Source organism: Sinohyriopsis cumingii, chromosome 13, assembly GCF_028554795.1.
Source record: "Sinohyriopsis cumingii isolate HCF-2022 chromosome 13, ASM2855479v2, whole genome shotgun sequence".
NCBI lineage: Eukaryota > Metazoa > Mollusca > Bivalvia > Unionida > Unionidae > Sinohyriopsis > Sinohyriopsis cumingii.
Window position 1 is genome coordinate 33,776,189 of NC_142973.1, and position 24,666 is coordinate 33,800,854.

Below are 24,666 nucleotides of genomic sequence, written 5' to 3' on the forward strand. Positions count from 1 at the left end.
TAAAAGAACTCCAATAGTAAAAAATGCAAATACATGCCAAGCTTATTTGTAGTCTTTAATAAGTACAGAAATTTTCAGATTTTATAAGACAGAATTTATAACCAAGAACTATTTTCAAGTTTTAATTTAATCTGATGTCTGTATGGTTTACTATAATATTCACATTTTTAACAACAAAATTCATTGAAATCACAAAAATGTTTTCACACAAGACTAAATATGCCTTTTGTAAAACATACATGACCTTACTGCAAAAAAAGTCCGAGTCCAAAAAGGCTTCTTAGGACAAACACACATCCGTATGTGTTGACAGACAGACAGGCCTATATCAAGTTGCCCAAACTGCAAGAAATGGGGGCATAAAAAATATTTCCACATTAAACTTACTGTATCACAGTAGCGATCAGACATCCAATTGTTGGCACATCCTGAATGACAATAACCTGAAAACCAAAATATGAATTTATTCTTATTAATGAGCCAAAAAATTGGGGGAATATGTGGCTGATGTTTGCCACAGATTTAAAGACTTAATGAACAATGACCCATCTTTGGAAACCATACACACCACACCCCCAATCCCTGTATTTAAGTACATGTACCATATATACAATCTTATAAGTCAAGACTAACTGCAAACATGACAGACCCTGAACTACCATTGCACAGATAAAGTTGCATAAATGACTTTCTACCTTTACTAACAGCAAACATGACAGACCCAGATCTGCCATTGCACAGATAAAGTTGCATAAATGACTTTCTACCTTTACTAACATCAAGCAGGGCAGCATCCTTCATATAATAATTCTTAAGATAAAAAACAACTTCCTTGGCCACAGACAGTCATTTCTGCTAGTGAACAAGAAAACTGTTCACAATTCCTGCTCTCCTTCTACAAATTAACAAAGCTACTAGAGTGGTTTGATCTAGATCACCACCCATCAGATTTAAATGAGACATATTTCTCTGTGTGACCCACCAGATGTGTAGCCTGCAAACTTGATGAAAGTAGACAGGATGAAAAGCAACAGAGGAAAATTGCATAATGTGGTTATTAAAGGATTAGTAAATTATGTAAGTCATACAAATCTGGAATATATTCTTTATGATGATGTACGTTATCAGTGGCTGAGCATGCTGAAGCGATACATTAATGAACATAGAAATGTCTGGGGGGCAGGGGGCAGGGGGTCATATTTCAAACCACTGAGCTAGCCATATTGTGTTTGTTAATTTGTATAAGAAAAGACAAGCAGGTGTTGTCCATATTTTTTTAGGGACAGAAATAATTGCCTGTTTCCTGCTATCACTGTCTCAAACGAATTCTCAATTTGAAGACTATAAAGGCAAACAATTAAAAATTATTCTTGACTTCTGAAAATCAAAGTGACTTGTACAGGGTAAGTATCATTTTGCATTGATTCTTCACTTCTTGAATTAATATGGGTATTGGGATATGGAAAAAGAAGTGATATGTCAGTTTGGTTTGCTGAAAACAATCCTTTGTATTTAAAGATAATTTTAAAAATTTGCAGAAATTAGCCCAACCTGGACAACAGAAAACGTTTAGAATAAAGAATTTTAATATTGAGTGCATTCTTCCATAAAAGCTAATATGAGGGCAAATGAACATTTGAGGAATTGCAATTTCTGAAAAAATGTTAAAGTCAGAGAATTGTTTTGCATCACCCAAACTCACCTGTCGGATCAGAACGCCATCCTCCAACACCATGCCATGGCCCAGCCCCATGCTGGGCTGATGTACCTGAAACGAAAAGCATCCCTTGCAAATACTTCATTCATAGTACACATATAATACTGACCAAGTGCACTAATGGCACACCAGCACATGAAAGACTAATCACTATCAAGGCAAATGCAGTAAAGTGCATTATCCAATGGCATGTTTTAGAAGCCACTTGGTCCAATTCAGACCTGCAGCCCACTGATTGGGAGTCAATCATGCTATCAAATGATTTTCATTCAAATTTAAATTCTTTGAGTTGGTAAAATCTGCTGCAGTTCTCTTGACATACAATAAGATGTAAATTCTTCTAGAATTATATTAACATAATATGATGATACATGTCCATCAGTGATGGACTGGTAGAGAAATTTTGCCAGGTCCCAGGTTGGGTCAGGATTTACCAGTAGTGTAAACCCCTAGGCTGGATACCCATCTATCACTAGTGTATATATATATATATATATATATATATATATATATATATATATATTTGTGTGTGTGTGTGTGTGTGATAGATGGGCAGGGTATATATATATAAAGGATGGACTGGTAGAGAAATTTTGCCAGGTCTGGTAACCCAACTGGACTGGGTATTTCTGGGTAGTACAAAACCAGACCAGGACTGGGTATTTCTGGATAGTACAAAACCAGGCCAGGACAGGGTCTTTCTGGGTAGTATAAAACCAGGACAGGACCAGGTATTTCTGGGTAGTATAAAACCAGGCCAGGACTGGGTGGCTGACCCAGGTATTTCTGGGTAGTACAAAACCAGGCCAGGACCGGGTATTTGGGTAGCACAAAACCAGGCCAGGAGTGGGTATTTCTGGGTAGTACAAAACCAGTCCAGGACTGGGTGTTTCTGGGTAGTACAAAACCAGGCCAGGACCGGGTGGCTGAGCCAGGTACCTATCCATCCCTAATGAATATCATATGCATCAGTAAATATGATAGAAATTCTGAAGAAAAAAATTTGTACCATTTTTGTAATGCTTATTATCATCATCACTGTAAATGCAAACAATTTGACTTTCCTGATTTTACTGTTGTTCATTCTCAACACTTTCTGTCCTTGGAACCATCTCTCTCTCCAAAAAATCAAAAAAGATATGAGGAGATTCTTCATCGATTCTGTCACATAACAAGCCTGGGGCAAGAGACATACATAGATAAGACAGCCAGTCAGAACCAGACATCTAAAATTTCATCTGCCTCACTGACTGGTGCGCTAATTTTGTTTGGTTTAGACAGAGCAATGCTGAAGCACATTTTCAAATTTTATTGGACTCATGCCATCACAACCCTGTCAGAAATAGCAAAGACTAAATTCCACAAGCTTAAAAGAAGATAAATTAAAAACTATTTCTTTGAAACCTAGATTGCTGACAACTACAATCTTTCATGCTAAACATTAAAGTCTTGAACACTGGTCATTAGAGTCCTAGAAAATGACAATAGCACGCTCTAAAAACTAAACATAAAAGTATTGAAAACTGACATTTTTGTTGTTGTTGTTGGGTTTAACGCCAGTTTTCAGCACACAATAGGCTATGCATGGTGACCGGTATTAATGGTGGAGGAAGAACCCTGGAAAACCCCGGGAAGAACCGCCGACCCACGAGAAGCTACTGGCAAGCTTTCTCACATACCCACATTGGCCAAATCTTAGACTCGAACCCACGCAGACAGAGGTGAGATGGCAGTGATCCGTAACGGAAAGCGCTTTAGACCACTCGGCCACCCCTGAAAACTGATAAAATAGTCTCAAAAATAATGACTATTACAAACTTTAAAAAGAGCCATTAAAGTTCTGAAAACTGACTAACAAATACATGAGTACTGCACATTAGAACAGTGATCATTGCACACATGAATACTGTCCATCATATACCCAAGTACTGCATGTTAGAATACAGATCACTGCACCCCTAAATACTGGCAATCACATACCTGAGTACTGCACATTAGAATAGTGATCACAGCACCCCTGAATACTGGCAATCATATCTGAGTACTACACATTATAATAGTAATCACTGCACCCCTGAATACTGGCAATTACATGAACATTAGAACAGTGATCACTGCAAACATGAACACTGACTATAATGTATTTCAATAACAGCCATTTAAAAAAATGAAAAAAGACCAACAAATTTCCAAGCATTAAACATTATAATATTTATTATTATATGCTCATTTTGTTCTGCATTAAATTTGCATTGTCAGAATCATGCAGTATCTTATGACACTGAACTTGTATGCACAATTGATACTGCACCCATAAAGGAACTACTTTCTACTGTAAACAAACAATGGACACAGTTGCCAGCACTTTTGATTTGTAAACAAATCATGTAGACTCACATAGTAGGCCCTTTACGTTTTGTTGATTAAATTTGTTTCTGAATGAACTAAAGCACATGTTTCATGGACTGCCACATACCAGATGCCCTGCTATATTCTGTGTTAACCTTTTTGATACAATGTTTCGGAAATAGTTGGGTGATAGATACCAGATTTCATAAAATTGCTGGGTACCTACAAAAACATGCAAGTGACAAGGCATAAACTGTCTTCTTTAGCTGGTAATAAGAATGGCAAAATATATACTTACAGTTTTACATCCTGAATTTCCTTTCTTAGTTCTACAAATCCGAATTACATGAGCCATGTCATGGATTCTCAAGCTTTATTACACATTTTGAAATTGTACTGTAATTTTGACTATATTCCAAGTGCAATTACATCCTCCTTACTGCACTCAAAAATGAAATAAACATTAAATTTCAAGACTTCATATTTTTCCCCCACATTATTATTTAAAATATTCAATAACAGAACAGAAACACTTGCAGATGTCAACACGTTTCTCTGTTGCTGCTTCAATCTGATGTATGTCATGTTGAATTTGCACAGATGAATCCAGTCCATAATCACAAAAGTTCATAGAATCAATAAAAATACCAAAATCTATTCATTCCGGATCAAATGGAAAAGTTGTTGCAATGCGCATTCATTCACAATATGACCTCAAATTTCAAATTTAAGTAGACCAAATGCCTTTTTCTTTCTAAAGTTATGTCTAACACAAATAAGTTCCAATTTATCTGGGCAAAGCTATGTGTGCATTAATAATGTTGTTGTTGTGTAATGATGAATGTGCGCTTGTGTACTTAGTTTGGAATGCGGCATATTTTCAGTTACTTTGTTTCTTTTAGTGTATTTTGTTTATATAATTAAGCCTAAGGTAGAATAAGAAAAATGAGCATATAATAAAAAGGTTACTACATTTGTATGGGAAATATGAATTCATTTTGTCAGATGGATATACTGCACACCCAAGGTCGTGCAGTATTCCATCCAAAAAACTCGTTCATATTTTCCCATACAAATGCAGTAACCTATAAATACTGATTATTGCATACCAGGATACTGGTGATTAAATTGCTGACAAGAATACTGACCAATTATTTATAAATACTGACCATTACAGTCCCCTCCATCCCATTCACACTCTGAATTGTTACAGGCCTTGTCACAGTATCCGTCCCGTATCCAGGTAGAAGGGCAGCCCTCCTGGCAGTTAGGTACAGGCCATGTCAGGTACACCTGTGGAATTATATGCAAATGACATGATATTAATTACATCAAACCAAGAAGCCATAAGAATACCAGTAAAACACTAGAATGAATTCAATGAGGAACAAGATATGTGTTTATAAAACACACATGCCCCCCTCATTTCCTGTATAGCCCAAGAATTCAAAGTCCAAAGAGTTAAAACTTTGCCAAAATAAAGGACTTTCTGTGGCACAAAAATCTAATCAGGTCATCTACATAATTTTTATGCATTCAAATATGCCAATTAAAATGTATCTGTATGGTTTTTGCTTAATCATGCTAACAATGTTTTCATAACATAATAGAACCTTTAACAGTAGGGAGATTGCTGAATGTTTCTGGATGTCCTCGCAGATGATGTAAACAATCTGTGGATGTCTTGTGTCTCTTTGCGTCTGTGGCAAAATGTTAGTCTTACCTGCCCCAGACTTATAAATGGGTGCCAGTTATATATGGCATGATTTTCTACTTGGAGGCAACGGACAAAGAAGCTGGGCTGAAACTGGTCATTATCATCCCTTGTCTTGTCAATAGTGGCTCTTGGTAATCAGGCCCTTGCCGAGGAAAAAAACACAGGGTAGGGTTTCCCCGTTTTGTGTGCCTTGGAGGGGTCCTTCCTACTCCTCTAGTTTCTCTTCTGAGGAAAAAAGAGCTGTGATCTGGGTTGCTAGGCCCAAAAGAGGATTGCCTCAATGGCAGCCTCCTTTATGTGGTAGTGTAACTGGAGGTTGGATGACATTTTCCACACTCTGATAATGGTCTTTTAACAGCATAAACATGAATAGGAATGCACCTCCTTTTCTGCAAGCTGATGGTTAATGGATGCCGATATTTAAGTGTTGAGCACATAATCTATATGTGAGACTGATTCCCAGGCCTGTCTGTCAGCGGGATTCTTGGAAGGGTCTGGGCTGTCCTCTGACGATTGAAATTCAGCTATCAAAACCATGTTGAACATGGTGCCTATTGCTACAACACAGTGCTTTGACATTCACATACCTTCAATATCTGTTAATAGCTGTGGCATCAGTGTAAAAGACCAGTCTGAGTGTGTGTCTTTTAGAAAGCTGTGCAAAGTTTGATGGTAGTTGTCATTGTGAAAAAAGTGTCTCTTACTCATAGAATGGCAGCTGACTCGGCCAGACTGGGAGCTGCCTGGAAAAAGACTCATCTTTCTTGGTGACAAGATTGACAGATGCAGAGTCTATAAAATGCCACTGATGGCAAAGAAGAAAAATAACAGTCCCTCAAATAGGCTAACACTCATCTGTCCAAAACAAAATTCCTGAATTCAAGATTTCTTTTTAACTGCTGAGCATCTCTGATATTCTTGAGCAACGAGACTGTCCAATTAGCCACTGTGCAAGGCAACCATAATAGATGTAAGATGAGGCAAACTATCCACAATTTGAAGACAATTTGTCAAAAACCATTTAGGAGATCCTGGGACAAGATTTTCAATATGTTCATTGAGGCACACATCAGATCTGCACCATTTTTATTTGGGACCAACTAGATAACATAACAGGTCTAGTAATAACAAGATATTCAAGATGGCTACCATGGTGGCCATATTGATTTCAGGTTAGTATCATTTTCATTTAGGACCAAAACTTCCAATGCTGATATGACTTTCCATCAAGGAGGAGTAGCAACAAGATTTGCAAGACCATACTGGATATCAGATCAGCAGTGTTTTTTTAATTAGACACCATATGACAGACATCATCAGATGTTTTCTAGTGAAAACCTCATAATGATATGACCTTCCTGAAATAAGAAGAATTTTAAGATTGCTGCTATAGTGGTCATACAAGATGCCAGATGGGGGCCGGACTGAGTAAAAAAATAAACCTTTGTGTTAGAACTACCAGTAGGTTAAACTTAAAATTTGGTGGGTTTGTTATTGAAAACTGAATGTAAAGGGAAACACTGAGAGTTGCAAAAATAAGATTTTCAAGATGGCCACTGCATTACCATACTAGATGTATAAGTGGAACCCCGTCTGTTTAGAAGGAGTAGCAACAATACAATTTTCCTAACTATTGTCATGGTGGCCATACTGGATGTCAGATCATTTTTCATTTAGTACCAACATAAAAAGTCTTTTACTAAAAACCACATCTTGATATGACCATCCATTCTCGACGAGTAGTGATAACAAGATTTTCAAGATGGTAGCTCTGGTTGCCATATTAGATTTTCACTTAGGATCAACTGGACCTTGGGATGAAGCGTGTGTAAAGTTTCATGACAATCTTCCAAGTAGTTTAGGAGGAGCAGTGGTAACAACCATGTGCTAATGGACAGACAAACACTGGACAATGGATGACAGATGATGGACAACAGACAACAGGCAATCTCAAAAGCTCTTCTGGTCTATAACCAGCAAAACTAATAAAATTCTTAAGGCAGAAGACTTCTTCAATTAATGCATGAAGTCTGAGTATTTAATGAACATTGTCAGATCAAGGAAAGATAATGGTGCATGTGAAAGTGCATCATCATGCATAGAAGAGTTGGGGAGGGGGGACAAAGAAATCTCCTGTAAAGGTAGTGACGACCAAGCTAGCAAAGCTGGTTGCATAGAGCAAATGAGGCTGGAGTTCATACATCCTGGGACATGTTTTAATGTGATCTCCAGATGTTCAATATGTTCACTATAACTGTAAAGATCCAAGATGGATACTTGGCATCCAACAAGTAGGAGTCACTATAGCCAGTACTAGGTCATGATGGAGTCAGGACTGGTGATAAACCCGTCTTGTGTCAGTCTGTGATACTTCCCTAAGTCCAGTGCTGGATAGCGTGGGAGGTTTTTTTAACTGAATCTGATGCCAGTAATGCTTGGTATCCATGATATAACTGACACTAGAATTGGTTGGACCATGTGCCAGATGCTTTCTTGGATCAAGGACTGGGCATAATGTGAAAACAGATCAAAGTACCCAGGTAGTAGTATATATTGTGATGTTATGCTTTGAATGCGGTAACAAACTTGATGAAAAAAGTCGCTGTAATGGCCTGAAAAACTAATAAGATCTTCTAAGAACCTTCATGAGGGAGATCAATCGCTGTAGAGATTGACTGATTAAACAGCAGACAATGAGATAGATAAGACAAAATCAAGATACCCCAATTAATCAGTGTGAGAATAGAAACGTTTCATGGCAAATTCATAACGTTCAAACATTAGCTTTGACAGTATGAGGGTTACAGTGGTCACTCAGTATACAGCTGTATGGATCCTATTCAATTCTTTTACATTTTGCTTTGTCAATGCCACTTTATATATCCTTCATTTTAGGTTTTGGCTAATGAGAATCAACTATTACTACTGATGTCAAACTGCACAGGCCCAAATCTTCCAGTGCATAATGCGCCAATAGACCTGGACCTATGCAGTTTGTTAGAAGCAATAAATGGAACAAAACACAGACCCTGATTTGCTGGCACATTATGTGACAGCAGATTAGTGTCTATGTTGTTTGAATTTGGACTTGACTAATATGTGAGTATATACACATGTGATTTTACATCATTTAATACCCAGTTTGGGAATTTGTGCATCATCATGATAGAGCTTCATTGGAACATCCTTAGTAAAGCCTAATTCCCTTATGGCAAGGGGCAATATTATGATGAACATCCTTAGTGAAGACTTCCTCACTTACAGCATGGGTCTATATTATGATGAACATCCCTTGGTAAAGATTTCCTCACTTACAGCATGGGTCTATATTATGATGAACATCCCTTGGTAAAGATTTCCTCACTTACAGCATGGGTCTATATTATGATGAACATCCCTTGGTAAAGATTTCCTCACTTACAGCATGGGTCTATATTATGATGAACATCCCTTGGTAAAGATTTCCTCACTTACAGCATGGGTCTATATTATGATGAACATCCCTTGGTAAAGATTTCCTCACTTACAGCATGGGTCTATATTATGATGAACATCCCTTGGTAAAGATTTCCTCACTTACAGCATGGGTCTATATTATGATGAACATCCCTTAGTAAAGATTTCCTCACTTATAGCATGGGTCTATATTATGATGAACATCCATTAGTAAAGATTTCCTCACTTATAGCATGGGTCTATATTATGATGAACATCCCTTGGTAAAGATTTCCTCACTTACAGCATGGGTCTATATAATGATGAACATCCCTTAGTAAAGATTTCCTCACTTACAGCATGGGTCTATATAATGATGAACATCCCTTAGTAAAGATTTCCTCACTTATTTCATGTGTCAATATTATGATGAACATCCCTTGGTAAAGATTTCCTCACTTATAACATGGGTCTACATAATGATGAACATCCCTTAGTAAAGATTTCCTCACTTATTTCATGTGTCAATATTATGATGAACATCCCTTAGTAAAGATTTCCTCACTTACAGCATGGGGCAATATAATATAGAAATGTTGTTAAATAGAAACCCTAGGTCTAAAATCTAATAAAAACTAGTGTTTAAACAATTCTTATTGGTTTGAGAAGATATTCTTAATTGTTTTTGAGGTCACTGGTAGTTTTGTTGTCACAAAATGGTTATTAATGACAAAAAGCCCACTATTCATGCTCAGAAATTTGAAAATAAAAGATAGTTAAAAATATTTTAAAACATTTAAAACAAATTTATTAACAAATTGCTGTAAAGACAATTTTATGGCATGCTGTCTCAGGGGTATATAGTGTCATGATAGATTAAACGGTTATGACAGTTCATCATAGATTTTACAACTGTTAACTCAGGCATTTCACCCAAAAATGGTGTATATACAGGCACAGGCCCAAGGCAAGTGACATTAAAATATCAAAATCCATGTGCCCCACTGGGTCATATTTTGTGTGTGACCTTGTCTACTAAAATTCTGATTTAATATTATTTCATTCCTGGTGTAAACCAGTAGTCCGAAGTTTCTTTTTTCTAAATAATGCAAATAATATTTGTCAATCAGAGTTGAAAACAGAAATGATGTCAGTGATGCACTGGTCTTTTATTTTATATCAAACAGCAAATCAATAGATTCAAGTTTCATAAATAGTTTATTTAACAGTGGTGTGGCTTTGTCACAATTAGAGAAAACACTCCAAATATCAATAAAACCTGTGGCTAACAATATTTTAACTAAATTTATTAAAATGAAATTTAAATATTTAAGTTGTAACGGAGGCTTCTATGTCACTAAACTCTTAGCTAAGCTTATCTGATAAAAAATCATATAGGTACAGCATAATACAGTTAACCCGTGACACAACTACTGCTTAACAGTTAACCAGTGACACATGTAATTCTTAATATGGTTAACAGTGACACTGGTACTTCTTAATTTAGTTAATCAGTGACACAGATACTGTTTAATATAGTTTACCAGTGACACAGGTATTGCTTAATATCATTAACCAGTGACATAGGTACTTCTTAATATAGTTAACCAGTAACATAATTACTGCTTAATAGAGTTAACCAGTGACACAGGTACTGCTTAATATCGTTACCCAGTGACACAGATACTTCTTAATACAGTTAACCAGTGACACAGGTACCTTTTAATATAGTTAACCAGTGACACAGTTACTGCTTAACAGAGTTAACCAGTGACACAGGTACTGCTTAATATAGTTAACCAGTGACACAGGTACTGCTTAATATTGTTAACCAGTGACACAGGTACTTCTTAATATAGTTAACCAGTGACACAGGTACTTCTGAATATAGTTAAGCAGTGACATGGGTACTTTTAAATATAGTTAACCAGTGACACAGTTACTGCTTAATATAGTTAACCAGTGACACAGGTACTTCTTAATATATTTAACCAGTCACATGGTTACTTCCTTATATAGTTAACCAGTGACACATTACCAAGTTGTCTTGCTCAATAGATAGTTCATTCATTATTACTTATGCAGGACAAAAGATTGCTAATTAGAGGTAACCAACATAACTGGTACTGTTCCCCATTCATTGGTCATGTGCTTCGATTTAATCACAAGATGTGTAGTTTTCAATACAATTAACAGGTAATTTTCACAAAGTGGAGAGACCTACCACAGCATGGGGCTGAATATCAATAATTTACCAATGTCTTTCAAAAACTTCTGAATGAAAAGTTTGCTGGTGAACTCTATTTTACTCTCTAGAAAAATAGATGAAAAATTTATTAAATAGACCCAATGTGAAATTTATTCAGAATACATATGGGGCCAATCTACACTGAGATGAACCCTGGTATCAAGCCATCTGAAATTTTTTGTTCTGTTATATATCCTGACCAAGTGTTTCTTCACCATAAATACTTAACATACCACAGTCATTCATGTTACAGTCATGGTCAAGGATCAGAGGAAATTAAGACATAAACATTCAATATACCACCATCCCACACATAATTCTGCACATTACTGATATTGTCATGGATGATACTAAATTAACACATTTACTTTTATTGTTTCCACTTAAGTTTTATACTCAGTTTTAGTTCTTGGCTTTCACTTTATTAAATACTCTATTTCGGTGTTTTTTTATAAAAAATACCTATTTTATGTTGTTTTTTATTTTGAAGTACCTCAGTATTGCAAAACCTAATTTAATACAAACATGGTAATAAACCCTATTTTTTTCACGAGTATTTATAGGTTACTGCATCTGTATGGGAAAATATGAACCAGTTTTTCGAACAGAAATACTACACGACCTTGGGAGTGCAGTATACCCATCCGACAAAGTGAGTTCATATTTTCCCATACAAATGCAGTAACCTTTTTTAACCTTTTTATTATATGCTCATTTTTTTAATTCTACCTAATGCTTAATTATAATAACAAAATACACTACATGAAACAAAGTAACTGAATGTATGCCGCATTCCAAACTAAATACACAAGCGCATATTCATCATTACACAACAACATTATTACTGCGCACATAACTCTGCCCAGATAAATTTGAACTTAGTCGCGTGCTCGACATAACTTTCAAAAGATAATGGCCTGTCTAGTTAAAACTGAAATTTGGAGTCATATTGTGAATGAATGTGCATTGCAATAACTTTCCATTTGAACTGGAATGAATAGATTTTGGTATTTTTTTTCGATTCTACAAAATTTCGTGATTATGGACTGGATTTATATGTGACAATTCCACATGAAACACATGGGATTGAAGAAGCGAGGGAGAAGCGTGTTGACATGTGAAATGTGTTTCTATTTCTGTCAGTGAATGTTTTAAATCATAATGTGGGAAAATATGAAGTCTTTCAACTGCAATGATCAAAAAGATGCTATGGAATTTAATGCTTATTTCATTTTGAGTGCAGTAAGGAGGATGTAATTGCATTTATCATCGAAATTACAGTACAATTTCGAAATGTGTAATCAAGATTGAGAACCTATGACATGGCTCATGTAACTCGGATTTGCAGAACTAAGAAAGTACATTTTGAGGAAATTCAGCATGTAAAACTGTAAGTATATTTTTTGCCATTCTTATCACCAGCTAAAGAAGACAGTATATGACTTGTCACTTGTATGTTATTTGTAAGGACCCTTTCCTGCATCTGTTGTATATTCTCACTAGCCTAAATCCGAAATATTGTATCCACAAAGTTAACACAGAATGTGCCAAAGCAGCTGGTATGTGGCAGTCCACAAAACATCTGTTTTAGTTCATTCAGAAACAAATTAAAACAACCACAATGTAAAGCGCCTCTTACACGAGTGTACATGATTTGTTTACAATTCAAAAGTGCTGGCGTCTGCGTCCATTGTTTGTTTACAATAGAAAGCAGTTCCTTTATGCCCATGAATGCAATATGTATTTGCACGCGAGTTCAGTATTGGGTAATATTGAATGATTCTGACAATGTAAAGTTAACGGAGAAAAAAATGAGCATATAATAAACTTCAGATATTTGAACCTATCTCACCATGAGGCATACTCACAGGTATACAATATACACTGTTATGGCTGTTTTGTGTATACTTTTAGGGCTGTACTGTGTATAAATTTATAATTGTACACTGTTCACTTTTATGGCTGTACAGTGTACACTTTATGGCCGTACTATGTATACTATTCTGACTACACTGTTCACTTGACAACTATACTGCATACACTTTGTGGCTGTACCATGTCTACTTTTAAAAATTACACTATTCACTTTTTGGCTGTACTGTGTATACTTATATGACTGTAAATTGTTCAGTTTATGGCTGTACTGTGTACACTTTATAGCTGTGCTGCTTACACATTGTGGTTGTACTGTGTATACTTTATGGCTGTACTGTGTATACTTTTATGACCACAATGTTCACTTTATGGCTGTACTGTGTACACCTGGCTGTGCTGTGTACACTTTATCACTGTGCTGCTTACACAATGCAGATGTACTGTGTATACTTTGTGACTATACTGTGTATACTTTATGTCTGTGCTGCTTACACATTGCAGATGTACTGTGTATACTTTGTGGTTGTACTGTGTATACTTTAAAAACTACACTGTTCACTTCATGCATATACTGTGTATACTTAAATGACTGTACACTGTTCACTTTATGGCTGTACTAAGTACACTTTATGGCTGTGCTGCTTACACACTGTGGTTGCACTGTGTATACTTTGCAGCCACTGTACTGTGTATACTTTATAGATTTACAGTGTTCAGTTTTATGTCTTTTCTTAACATTATTCACAATGTATTACACATCCTTGCTTGTCACTTACCTCTGCATAATGTGACCTCAGTGTTATACATTACATTATAATAAGGGATCGCTGTACATTTCAATGTTATAACTGGGGCTCTAGGTGGCTGAGTGGTGCTACACACTCAACTTTACCGATCACTGCCATCTCACTTCTGTTTTCATCGGTTCAAGTCCCAGGCTTAGGCAATGTGGGTATGTGAGAAAGCTTGGCAATATTTCCTGAGGGTACATGGTTCATCTTGTTGTTACTGGCTGCCATCTATAGCATATTATGTGCTGAAAAAGGCATTAAACCCACACAAAAAACCCACACAAATCAGTGCTATAACTAACCTTCTGTCCAGTGCTGTATGAAAAAAAATCATCAGGCCAAACCTCTCTTCCAAACATCACATCATCATTCATGTAGATAAACTTGTCCGAGAGTCCTGGAATCTGGTGGATATGACCTTCTATTGCTGGTGAACTGAATGTGGGTAGGTGGCTTCTGTTTACAAATATCTCCTGAAGGTACAAACAAATACATCTATTTGCACTTATCTGGGAATGATAAAACAATATATTTCAAAACAGATATGGAAGCCAATGCAAATATTTACATTTTTAAAAGAAGACTTGTGAATATGCAAATAATAGGCTCATTCTTTGTTACTTCTGTGTTGTCATATGCTGTCATCATACACTGATAAAGCAGCAATTTCATTTTTTTTTACATCTAACGACTGATATGAATACAGGCTTAACGTTGACACTTTATTTTGATTTGTTTCATTACTGAAAATGCTTGTCTGTCAAAGCAAGCAACACCATGTACAAAAAACATCTAAAATATTGTCCATCTGGTGTTTGGAAAAAACAAAAACAAAATCAAATCAAATTTTCACAGACAAAGAGTAGACAGTGATAATATTAGACCAATGTTAATTAAAGTTGCACGGCTTTATTATTCAACAATCTTGCTTAAAGTTTAGCTATATATGAAATACACAAAATAATTAAGCGATGCCAAGCTTTGAAAGTCTCTAATGACAATACACATAGTACTTAGCAATGAGGAATATGGCTACAATTAACACAAATTAATTAGCTGTGGACATCACAAAAGAACTTACATTAAAAACTGCAGTTATATCATTTCAACATGCCTGAATAAAACCATGATGTTGAACTTAAAACAGCAATGCAGCAGGTTTTATTTCAAGGTCCCATTTCCATATAACATGATGTCTAAGGTGGAACAGTGATGAAGCATGATTTATTTCAAAGTTACATTTCATATACCATGGAGCACATTTTGTTTTAAAGTCCCATTTCCATTTATATGTACCGTGATGTCTAAGGTAAGACAATGATGGTGCATGTTTTAGTTCAAAGTCCTATTTCCAAATACCATGATGTCTATGGTAAAACAGTGATGGAACATGATTTATTTCAAAGTCCCATTTCCACACACTATGAAGTCTATGGTAAAACAGTGATGGAACATGATTTATTTCAAAGTCCCATTTCCTCATACCATGAAGTCTATGGTAAAACAGTGATGGAACATGATTTATTTCAAAGTCCCATTTCCACACACTATGAAGTCTATGGTAAAACAGTGATGGAACATGATTTATTTCAAAGTCCCATTTCCACACACCATGAAGTCTATGGTAAAACAGTGATGGAACATGATTTATTTCAAAGTCCCATTTCCACATACCATGAAGTCTATGGTAAAACAGTGATGGAACATGATTTATTTCAAAGTCCCATTTCCACACACTATGAAGTCTATGGTAAAACAGTGATGGAACATGATTTATTTCAAAGTCCCATTTCCACACACCATGAAGTCTATGGTAAAACAGTGATGGAACATGATTTATTTCAAAGTCCCATTTCCACATACCATGAAGTCTATGGTAAAACAGTGATGGAACATGATTTATTTCAAAGTCCCATTTCCACACACTATGAAGTCTAAGGTAAGACAGTGATGGTACATGTTTTATTTCAAAGTCCCATTTTCACATACTATGATGTATAAGGTAAGACACTGGTGGAACATGATTTATTTCCCATTTCCATATATATGTATCATGATGTCTAAGGAAAGGCAGCGGTGGAGCAAGTTATATTTCAAAGTCCTATTTCCATATATATGTATCATGATGTCTAAGACAGCGATGGAGAAAGTTATATTTCAAAGTCCCATTTCTATATAATTATATGTATCATCGTGTCTAAGGTAAGACAGCAATGGAGCAAGTTATATTTCAAAGTCCCATTTCCATATATATGTATCATTATGTCTAAGGTAAGACAGCAATGGAGCAAGTTATATTTCAAATAATAAGATTTGATGCATGAGGAGTTGGGGTTAAAGGTCACATTTTCATTCTTCAGTATCTGTTCATCTGGGCACTTGGCCACATCTGGGGCACTCTGCACCAAAGAACCCAATCATCACTAAAACAAAAGCTTAGTTATGTGTGATTCCTCATAATTGTTGATTGTGGATGCAAGCTTGAGAATAAACTGTTGGCAGAATCATGAAAATCTTTTTCATTTTGAATGAGAAGGCTTTAGAATGGCCATTTTCTTGAACATACTAGACTCTTTTGTTCTTTGAACTATAATAAGTGTATATAATATATTGTTGGTTCCAGCTGTAAGGCAGTCTCACTAGAATGCCATTCATTATAACAGGGTTCCAGTTATAAGGCAGTCTCACTGGAAGGCCATTCATTATAACATGGTTCCAGTTATACGGCAGTCTCACTAGAAGGCCATTCATTATAACATGGTTCCAGTTATAAGGCAGTCTCACAGCAAGGCCATTCATTATAACATGGTTCCAGTTATAAGGCAGTCTCACTAGAAGGCTATTCATTATAACATGGTTCCAGTTATAAGGCAGTCTCATTAGAAAGCCATTCATTATAACATGGTTCCAGTTATAAGGCAGTTTCTCTAGAAGGCAATTCATTATAACATGGTTCCAGTTATAAGGCAGTCTCACTATAAAGTCTTTCATTATAACATATTTCCTGTTATAAGGTGAATATGTCACTACAATAATCATTTTTGGGAAAAAGTTGATCCTAAGTCAATTGTTTTCAAATCAGTAGGTAATGGAACTTAGTGATTATGTGACAAAGCAATACTGTATCTGAGAGTAAAATATTCCCTTAAATACTGGATGTCTAATTCATATGCCAGTTTACTAAAGTTACAGATCTTTTAACTGCCATGCTTGAGCAATAAATATTTTACTTAATACTGATTTCATGCAAGTCTGATGCACAAATGATATGCTAAATTTATGTAAAGTGACTATCCTATGAAGCTACCAGAGATTTTTCACTAATTTCATATTTTCTACAGGGAAAGTGCTCAAACCTACCATACCACTGTAAAATATTTACCCAATTATAATACCTTATGAGTACTACCACTACCTTGCAAATCCAGTTCTCCCAGATACCACTTTTAGCTAAAGAAAGCCAAAAGTTGTCTGCCGATCTATGTGGTGGTCGGGCAGACTAATCTCCCCTTACCAATAAGACTAGTAAGAATATACCAGTTATTACTGGAGCGGAAGACATGTTCAATAAGGACGTAACTGCGGGGAGGCTGTATATATATCATAACTGGTTAAGTATTTTGGAAGAAACATATTTTACTAAAGAAATTGGTTTCTTCTTCGAATGCATTACCCAATCATAATACCTTAAGAGAATAGGTAAGAGGTGGAGGGAGATAAATCCCCTTACCCAGGAGATACCATCTCTGGTCACCTAAGATACTGAGACAGCTTCTAGGTAACCCGACTGGAGGGGACTCCATCTGTCAGGGTGCGGCTTCAAAAAGGGGAAAAAAAATACCCTCACAAATCCAGTGGAAGTTGAGAAGTTGCACCTTTAAGAAGCTGTCAATCAACCTGGAAATGTTACGTGTTAATCTGTGGAGACAGGTCCTACCAGATTGAATCTGGCTCTTTGAGATGAGAGATCTAGGAGATAAAAGCTAGAGAATGTGGACTCTGATCTCCATCCCACAGCATGAATGATGTCAGAGAACAGTTTCGTTCGAATGTTAGGCTGGTGGCAACTGCCCTAACCTCATGAGCCAAGATGCATAAAAAATTCATTTGAGCTGGGGTTATTTCTATATACACTGAGTGAATAACCCATTTGATCCAGGATGAGAAAGTTTAAGTTGATATATCGTTTTGTCCCAATTTCAGAGATAGAAATAGGTGCAATCTCCCTCAATGCACAGGATCTGTTCAATTAAGGTACTACTTCAAAGATCTCACTGGGTCTTGTAAGTGGTCTTCAGTTGATGTGTCCAGGAGAGACAGAGGTCTCAGAACAAAAGTCTGTTTACCTGTGGAAGGAATATGATTCTTTGCGATGAACGAGGAAGCCACCATGAGTAAGACCGACCAATCTTATCAGAACTGCAGGTAATTGGGGTCTGCAGTCAGGGCATGTATTTCACTAATTCCGCCTGTTGTTGCTAAGGCCAAGAGGAATCAGGTTTTGTAGGAAAGGTGTGCCAGAGATGTATGTACAATTGGTTCAAAGGGGGTCTTGTTCAGCCAGGTTAATACCCAAGATAGGTTCCACTTGGGACAGAGAGTTCATGTTTTAGGCAGTGTGTACACAAAGTTTGCTAGTAAATCAGATAAGTCCTTCTTGTGTCCAACATCTTCGCACCCATGATGATGAAAGGTGTCAGCTATCATGAAGCAGTAGCCTTTGATTGTACTAGGAACTAATTTTCTTTCTTTGAAGAGCCAGAGGAAGAAATTAGGCTGGCATGTCACAACGGTAGAAAAGCCGACAGAAGTTGAGATGGAAGGCGTTTTTGTGTAAAGAAAAGTCTGTTAATGCTGGGATCCTGCAATTAATGAAGACAGTTCAGAATGTCTGTAACTCTTCCTGACTGTGGTAGTAACTTGAAAGCAGACTTCTCCTTTATCTGCCATAAGATCAACAGAAGCTGGGACCTAAGTCCAGTTTGGTGTTGGTGTAAGGGGGAGGTAGTCAAAACTACAGGGGTAAAAGGCAGAATACTTCCTCAATGGAGGTCTGGAAGGCTGAATCTTAATGTGACGTTGTTAAGTCAGAATTGATGACATTCCTTGAGAACAAGCATCATCATCCTTAGGAGAACGAGGTAAGCCTGAAGAGTGACGAGACCTGCCACCCACTAAACTCATAACACGTCCTGAATGAGAAAATGTGACCTCCAGACGGTCACTGAGAATAGTGGCTTTTCCCATGGCAAGCTGTTGGGAGAATGGTAGTGCAATATCTGTAGAAGTCTGAGGAGCTAAACAAGGCATCATGCTGGAAGGAAGTCCTGAGGAGGAAAATATGGTGGACACAGTTCCTGGGTATGTCAACATAAATCTGTTGTGATGCACTGGGAAAAGAGCTGTTGTATGAATGCGCCCTAAAAAGAGGATGTTGTTACCACTCCTAATCACTTGAACATGGCCTAGGCCAGACATAACAGAAATAGGCCATGTAGGTGGGAAAAGTATCATCCGATTCATGAAGCTGGTACAGGTTACGGGATGCTTGACAAATGTAACCTGCTCATATATCTGAAGATAGAGAGGGAAGTAATGGCTGTTGGTTAAGCTCTTTCCCTCGTTGCTCAGGTTCTATATAAATATATATATATATATATATATATATATATATATATATATATATATATATATATATAAGTATAAATAATTACAATATATAGATAATGCTACTTGTAGGAAAGCTCAAAGACAGCCTATACAAGTGCAAATATACAATGAGCTCATGGAAGCATGGCACCAAGGAGCTAAAAATGCCATGCAAAGAACGACCATCTGTATGTACCAGAAGGAAGGAATTATACAGACAAAATAACCGGGTTGTTGTTGTTGTTGTTGTTGTAGGGTTTAACGCCATTTTTTAGCACACGATAGGATATATATGGCAGCCAGTATTAATAGTGGAGAAAGAACCCGGGAAAACCCCAGAAAGAACCACCGACCCATGAGAAGCTACTGGCAAGCTTTCTCACATACCCACATTAGCTGAATCCGAGACTCAAACTCACGCAGACAGAGGTGAGATGGCAGTGATCAGTAACAGAAAGTGCTTTAGACCACTCGGCCACTCGGGGCCCAAAAAACAGGTTCTGAAAGTATAATCATTAACCCGTTGATTGTTTCTAAGCCTAATCTGTTTCTTATTTGTGTTTGAATATTGTTCTGTGCTGAGAACCCCAACAGTATGCTGTCTGAAGAGGAATATACACAGCTAGCTTAGCCAGCTTGAACAAGTCTGAAAACTTGTCTTTATGACTGTATTTCCACAGTTCATATTTATTGTCTTTTGAATACTTCTGCTCCAAAATAAATTTATTTTACTAACATGAGCTCTGCCAAATTTCACTTTCCTGAATCAGTGCTTTACTGATTACTATGCCAGATATCGTATCTGCTCCACAATGCTGTATTAAGGTTTTAAGTCCATTAATGCCATAGTCTACTTCAGACAGAAGTAATTTGATTAAATACATATCTTTACTCAACATGTATCTTATTATCAGATTCTTATTTATTACATTTATCTTAACCCTTAAACTAGAGCTATATGGTTTTGTAGCACAAGATCCCACAGGGATAAATTGTGATGAGATATTAAACAAAAATTGCACTCTACTTTTACATTGTGTGTATTTTGATTTGGCTTGTAAGTCTGATTTTTCTACATTTATTTTGAAATACCAATGAAATGAGGAGCTGACTGGCATGCATCTGTTTTGTTCATCCAGCAACTACATCGTATTCATATTTAACACCATTTGGGTTAAAAATCTCTCAATGGTTTCTCCATTAACACTTTCCCAACACCAATATTCTGACCTACTTCCTAACTTTAAAAATAAATCACCTTCATCACAATCATCTGTAAAATCATCATTGAAAGATGAACCATGCTGGAAATCAGCCATTTTGGGTTCTCAAGGTTGCCTATATTATAAATGCACATTAGTAAAACTGCCTTGATAACAGGTTCAAAGTATGACAGAATGCTAGTTCTGAGGTCCAATGTACCACTAAAATTTACTTTAACAACCATTCATGTCAAGCCAAAGAAACCAGATGTGTAAACAGTTACGAAAAGAGATGTGTTACAACATGCTCTTTGATACCTCTACCAGCACGACTAAAAAGTGAACCGCAGAATAAAAATTGTATACTATGCAAAGTACATTTTCATATGCATGACTTTAAACAAATTTACAAGAGTTCTCGCTCATCACTGGTCTCCAAGTGGGTGAATTTTTCAAAATTTTGCTTGATTCATGCAATCGTGCACCCTGACAGCATCTCTGGTATTACACAAAACTTCTGATTAATTTTCTACAAACCTCATGTGTTACTATGGTAACTCTTGGATTCTCCAGGTTCAGCCAGTAAGGGATCTGTCCATTTGTTACAATATAAATATGCCTGACCCAGGGGGCATTTTTCTCAATGGATCTAAGGGAATATCTCAACTCATCATTATCCTCAAATCGGCTGGCTGAGATATCTTCATCCCGAGAAAACTGTGAAAATTGAGAACATTATTAATATCATCTTTAAAATTAAACAGTAACAATGTTTCCATGGATATCACATCTTGCCTCTAGGCTGTGTGGTAAACAAAAAAAATTCTTAGCCACACTCTTAATAATTCCTTACTTCTAATTACAGTTGGAAATTATATTTTCTATCTTTAGTAAGCCTTATTCATTATTGCAGAAGGAGAGAAATGGACTTTTGATGACCTGGAATAACCTGGATTAACAGTGGAGATCGTGTATGCATGCATGCATGTGTGTGTGTGTGTTTGTAAAGGACAATCCTGGCTATAGAGGGACTATCAAAACATTAAACAATATAAGGAAAAAAATTGCAATAAATTTTTTTGGGAAGACAAACCATTTCAAACAAATAACATAAATATAACCCTAAAACACTGCTTGCCAGAGTGGTTAATAAAAGGTCTTAATAACCGAAGATTTTCACATATTATATTAAGTAGGATCAAATGAAAACAGTATGGTAATGGAAACAGACAGCATCTGAATTGTGTACTGGAAATAGCTTATGCAATGATACAAATGTGAACAGGTAAAAAAGAACAGCTTATGCATTGATACAAATATGAACAGGTAAAAAAGAACAGCTTATGCAATGATACAAATATGAACAGGTAAAAAAGAACAGTCCACACTTATCCATAAGAATAAGCAAGACAGATAAAACGAAAGAAATAGTCCTTGATTCAGCTTTGATCAAGAATTGATTTACACTTCAGAAACAGTAATGACAATATGAATTTTGATATTCAGGTATTATTTGCTGTGTGATTTGGCAACTGACAGTTTATGCAATGATATCATCTGGATAACCAACTGTGCATTTAAATTGTCCTAGTCAATGGTGAGAGTCCGTACAAGTGAACGATCTGAATAGTTATTATAGGGACGACTGCAATTCTAAGGTAATTCTAACCAAGTAATTATGTTGCTGATTAACAAAACAATGAAAAGAAAAACACACTGACAGATAAAATTAAGATGATGTTTGTGGATATATTCATCACAAAAGAATGATGAAACAAACTTACATCTCTAAGGTCCCACACCAAGTTGGCAGCATTAAGGGTTGGTTCCTTTCCATCTATTGTAAAGTTAGTATGCTGAAATAACCAGTGTAATCAATGATTATATAACTCACCGCTACTTACTTTAGTCTCCAGTAGCCATTGTAAACATTATCCTACAGAAAATAAACTCAAACTAAACTGATCCTAGCCCATTTGTAATCAAGGATTTTGCAATTTTTAATCTTTATACCTGAACTTTTAATAATTTTAAACCTGAAATATGAACTTCTAATTAGTACACCCACCTGTCTATCTACCTTCATATTTGTGACACAGATTTAGAGTACTCAGCAAGGGACATGACCTCACCAGTTTCATGACTGAAAGGTGTAAAAGTATTGAGACAGTGTGCAAAAAAACCTATCTAAATGTAAGAAGTTAACATAGAATGTGCAAGGAATGTACATACATGTACCAATTTAGCCCCCTCATCCTCCTCCCTTGGAGATAGATGCTATGAAACCTTTTCCAAACAGTTTAATATGAACTAGGAAGAAAGAATGGTGGTTTACACTCAGTGATAATGTACTTAAGTATCTGCTATTATTTTTACATACACTGATGCAGACAATAGTTTACCTCTACTTTAAACAGGTGAGCTAAAAATGATGAATAGCAAGTCTTGTCAAGGATGATACCTTCATTTAGCATAGTCTTGATTGGGTAAATACATAATGCACTCAAAATACACTGACGTGTAATGCACTCAGCAACAAACATATTTTCAATTTTTACTTTTAGTAGGGGCTATTTTTTAAGTTACTTCATTTGTACTTTTCTTATCTGATGAACTATCATCTTTTGGATATGATAAATAAAACAGGAGAATTTTGTACATATAAAGTTTATTTTAAAGTTGCATACAAGATTCTATATGTCAATCATTCTAATTTGAACAGATTTTTTATGCTAATAAATCAAAATACTTGAATGATGGAGTAGCCATATTCAATAAAAGCTTGCCATTTTTTCATCAATAAGATTCACCGGTTGTAAATTATATAAAATTACTACCATTTTCCAAAATGTATCTGGTCAAATATTATAAAACTTACAATTCTGCTGTCACACAAATGTATCCCCATACCAAAGTTTTAGCCAGTTGTGTAGGTTCCAGAGAGTAATGACTGCCCGAGGGTTAAGTTTCATCTGTATGTGTGCATTTGTTTTACCATGTCAAGCAAGCATACAATGGTATCTCAACAGTACTAAAGCTATAATACACGGCCTAAATATTTCAATAGTACTAGCTATGATACAGGGCTTAACTATCTCAATAGTACTAAAGCTATGACACAAGGCCTAAGTACCTCAATAGTACTAAAGCTATGATACAGGACCTAAGTATCTCAACAATACTAATGCTATGATATAGGGCCTAAATATATCAAAAGTGCTAAAGCTATGATACAGGACCTAAGTATCTTAACAATACTAATGCTATGATACAGGGCCTAAATATCTCAATAGTGCTAAAGCTATGATACAGGGCCTAAGTATCTCAACAGTACTAAAGCTATCATACAGGGCCTAAGTATCTCAACAGTGTTAAAGCTATGATACTGGGCCGAAGTATCTCAACAGTACTAAAGCTATGATACAGGGACTAAGTATCTCAATAGAACTAAAGCTATAATACAAGGCTGAAGTATCTCAACAGTACTAAAGATATGATACTGGGCCGAAGTATCTCAACAGTACTAAAGCTATGATACAGGGACTAAGTATCTCAATAGAACTAAAGCTATAATACCAGGACCTAAGTATCTCAATAGTACTAAAGCTATGATACAAAGCCAAAGTATCTCAACAGTACTAAAGCTATGATACAAGGCTGAAGTATCTCAACAGTACTAAAGC

The 24,666-nt window shown here is 36.1% G+C and overlaps 1 protein-coding gene across 2 annotated transcripts in view; it reads right to left on the bottom strand.

Annotated features, from left to right (window-relative positions):
- The window catches only part of LOC149785176 (N-acetylglucosamine-1-phosphotransferase subunits alpha/beta-like), a 141,833-nt gene that overhangs the window by 72,304 nt on the left and 44,863 nt on the right, over window positions 1–24,666 (bottom strand). For both annotated transcript variants that reach the window (XM_089978975.1, XM_089978974.1), the window contains 6 exons: window positions 22,768–22,839; window positions 21,521–21,700; window positions 14,435–14,605; window positions 5,236–5,359; window positions 1,703–1,768; window positions 388–443 (listed from right to left, as the gene is read on the bottom strand). In XM_089978975.1, coding sequence (XP_089835101.1) covers window positions 388–443; window positions 1,703–1,768; window positions 5,236–5,359; window positions 14,435–14,605; window positions 21,521–21,700; window positions 22,768–22,839 — 669 coding nt within the window. The remainder of the gene's footprint in view (window positions 1–387; window positions 444–1,702; window positions 1,769–5,235; window positions 5,360–14,434; window positions 14,606–21,520; window positions 21,701–22,767; window positions 22,840–24,666) is intronic.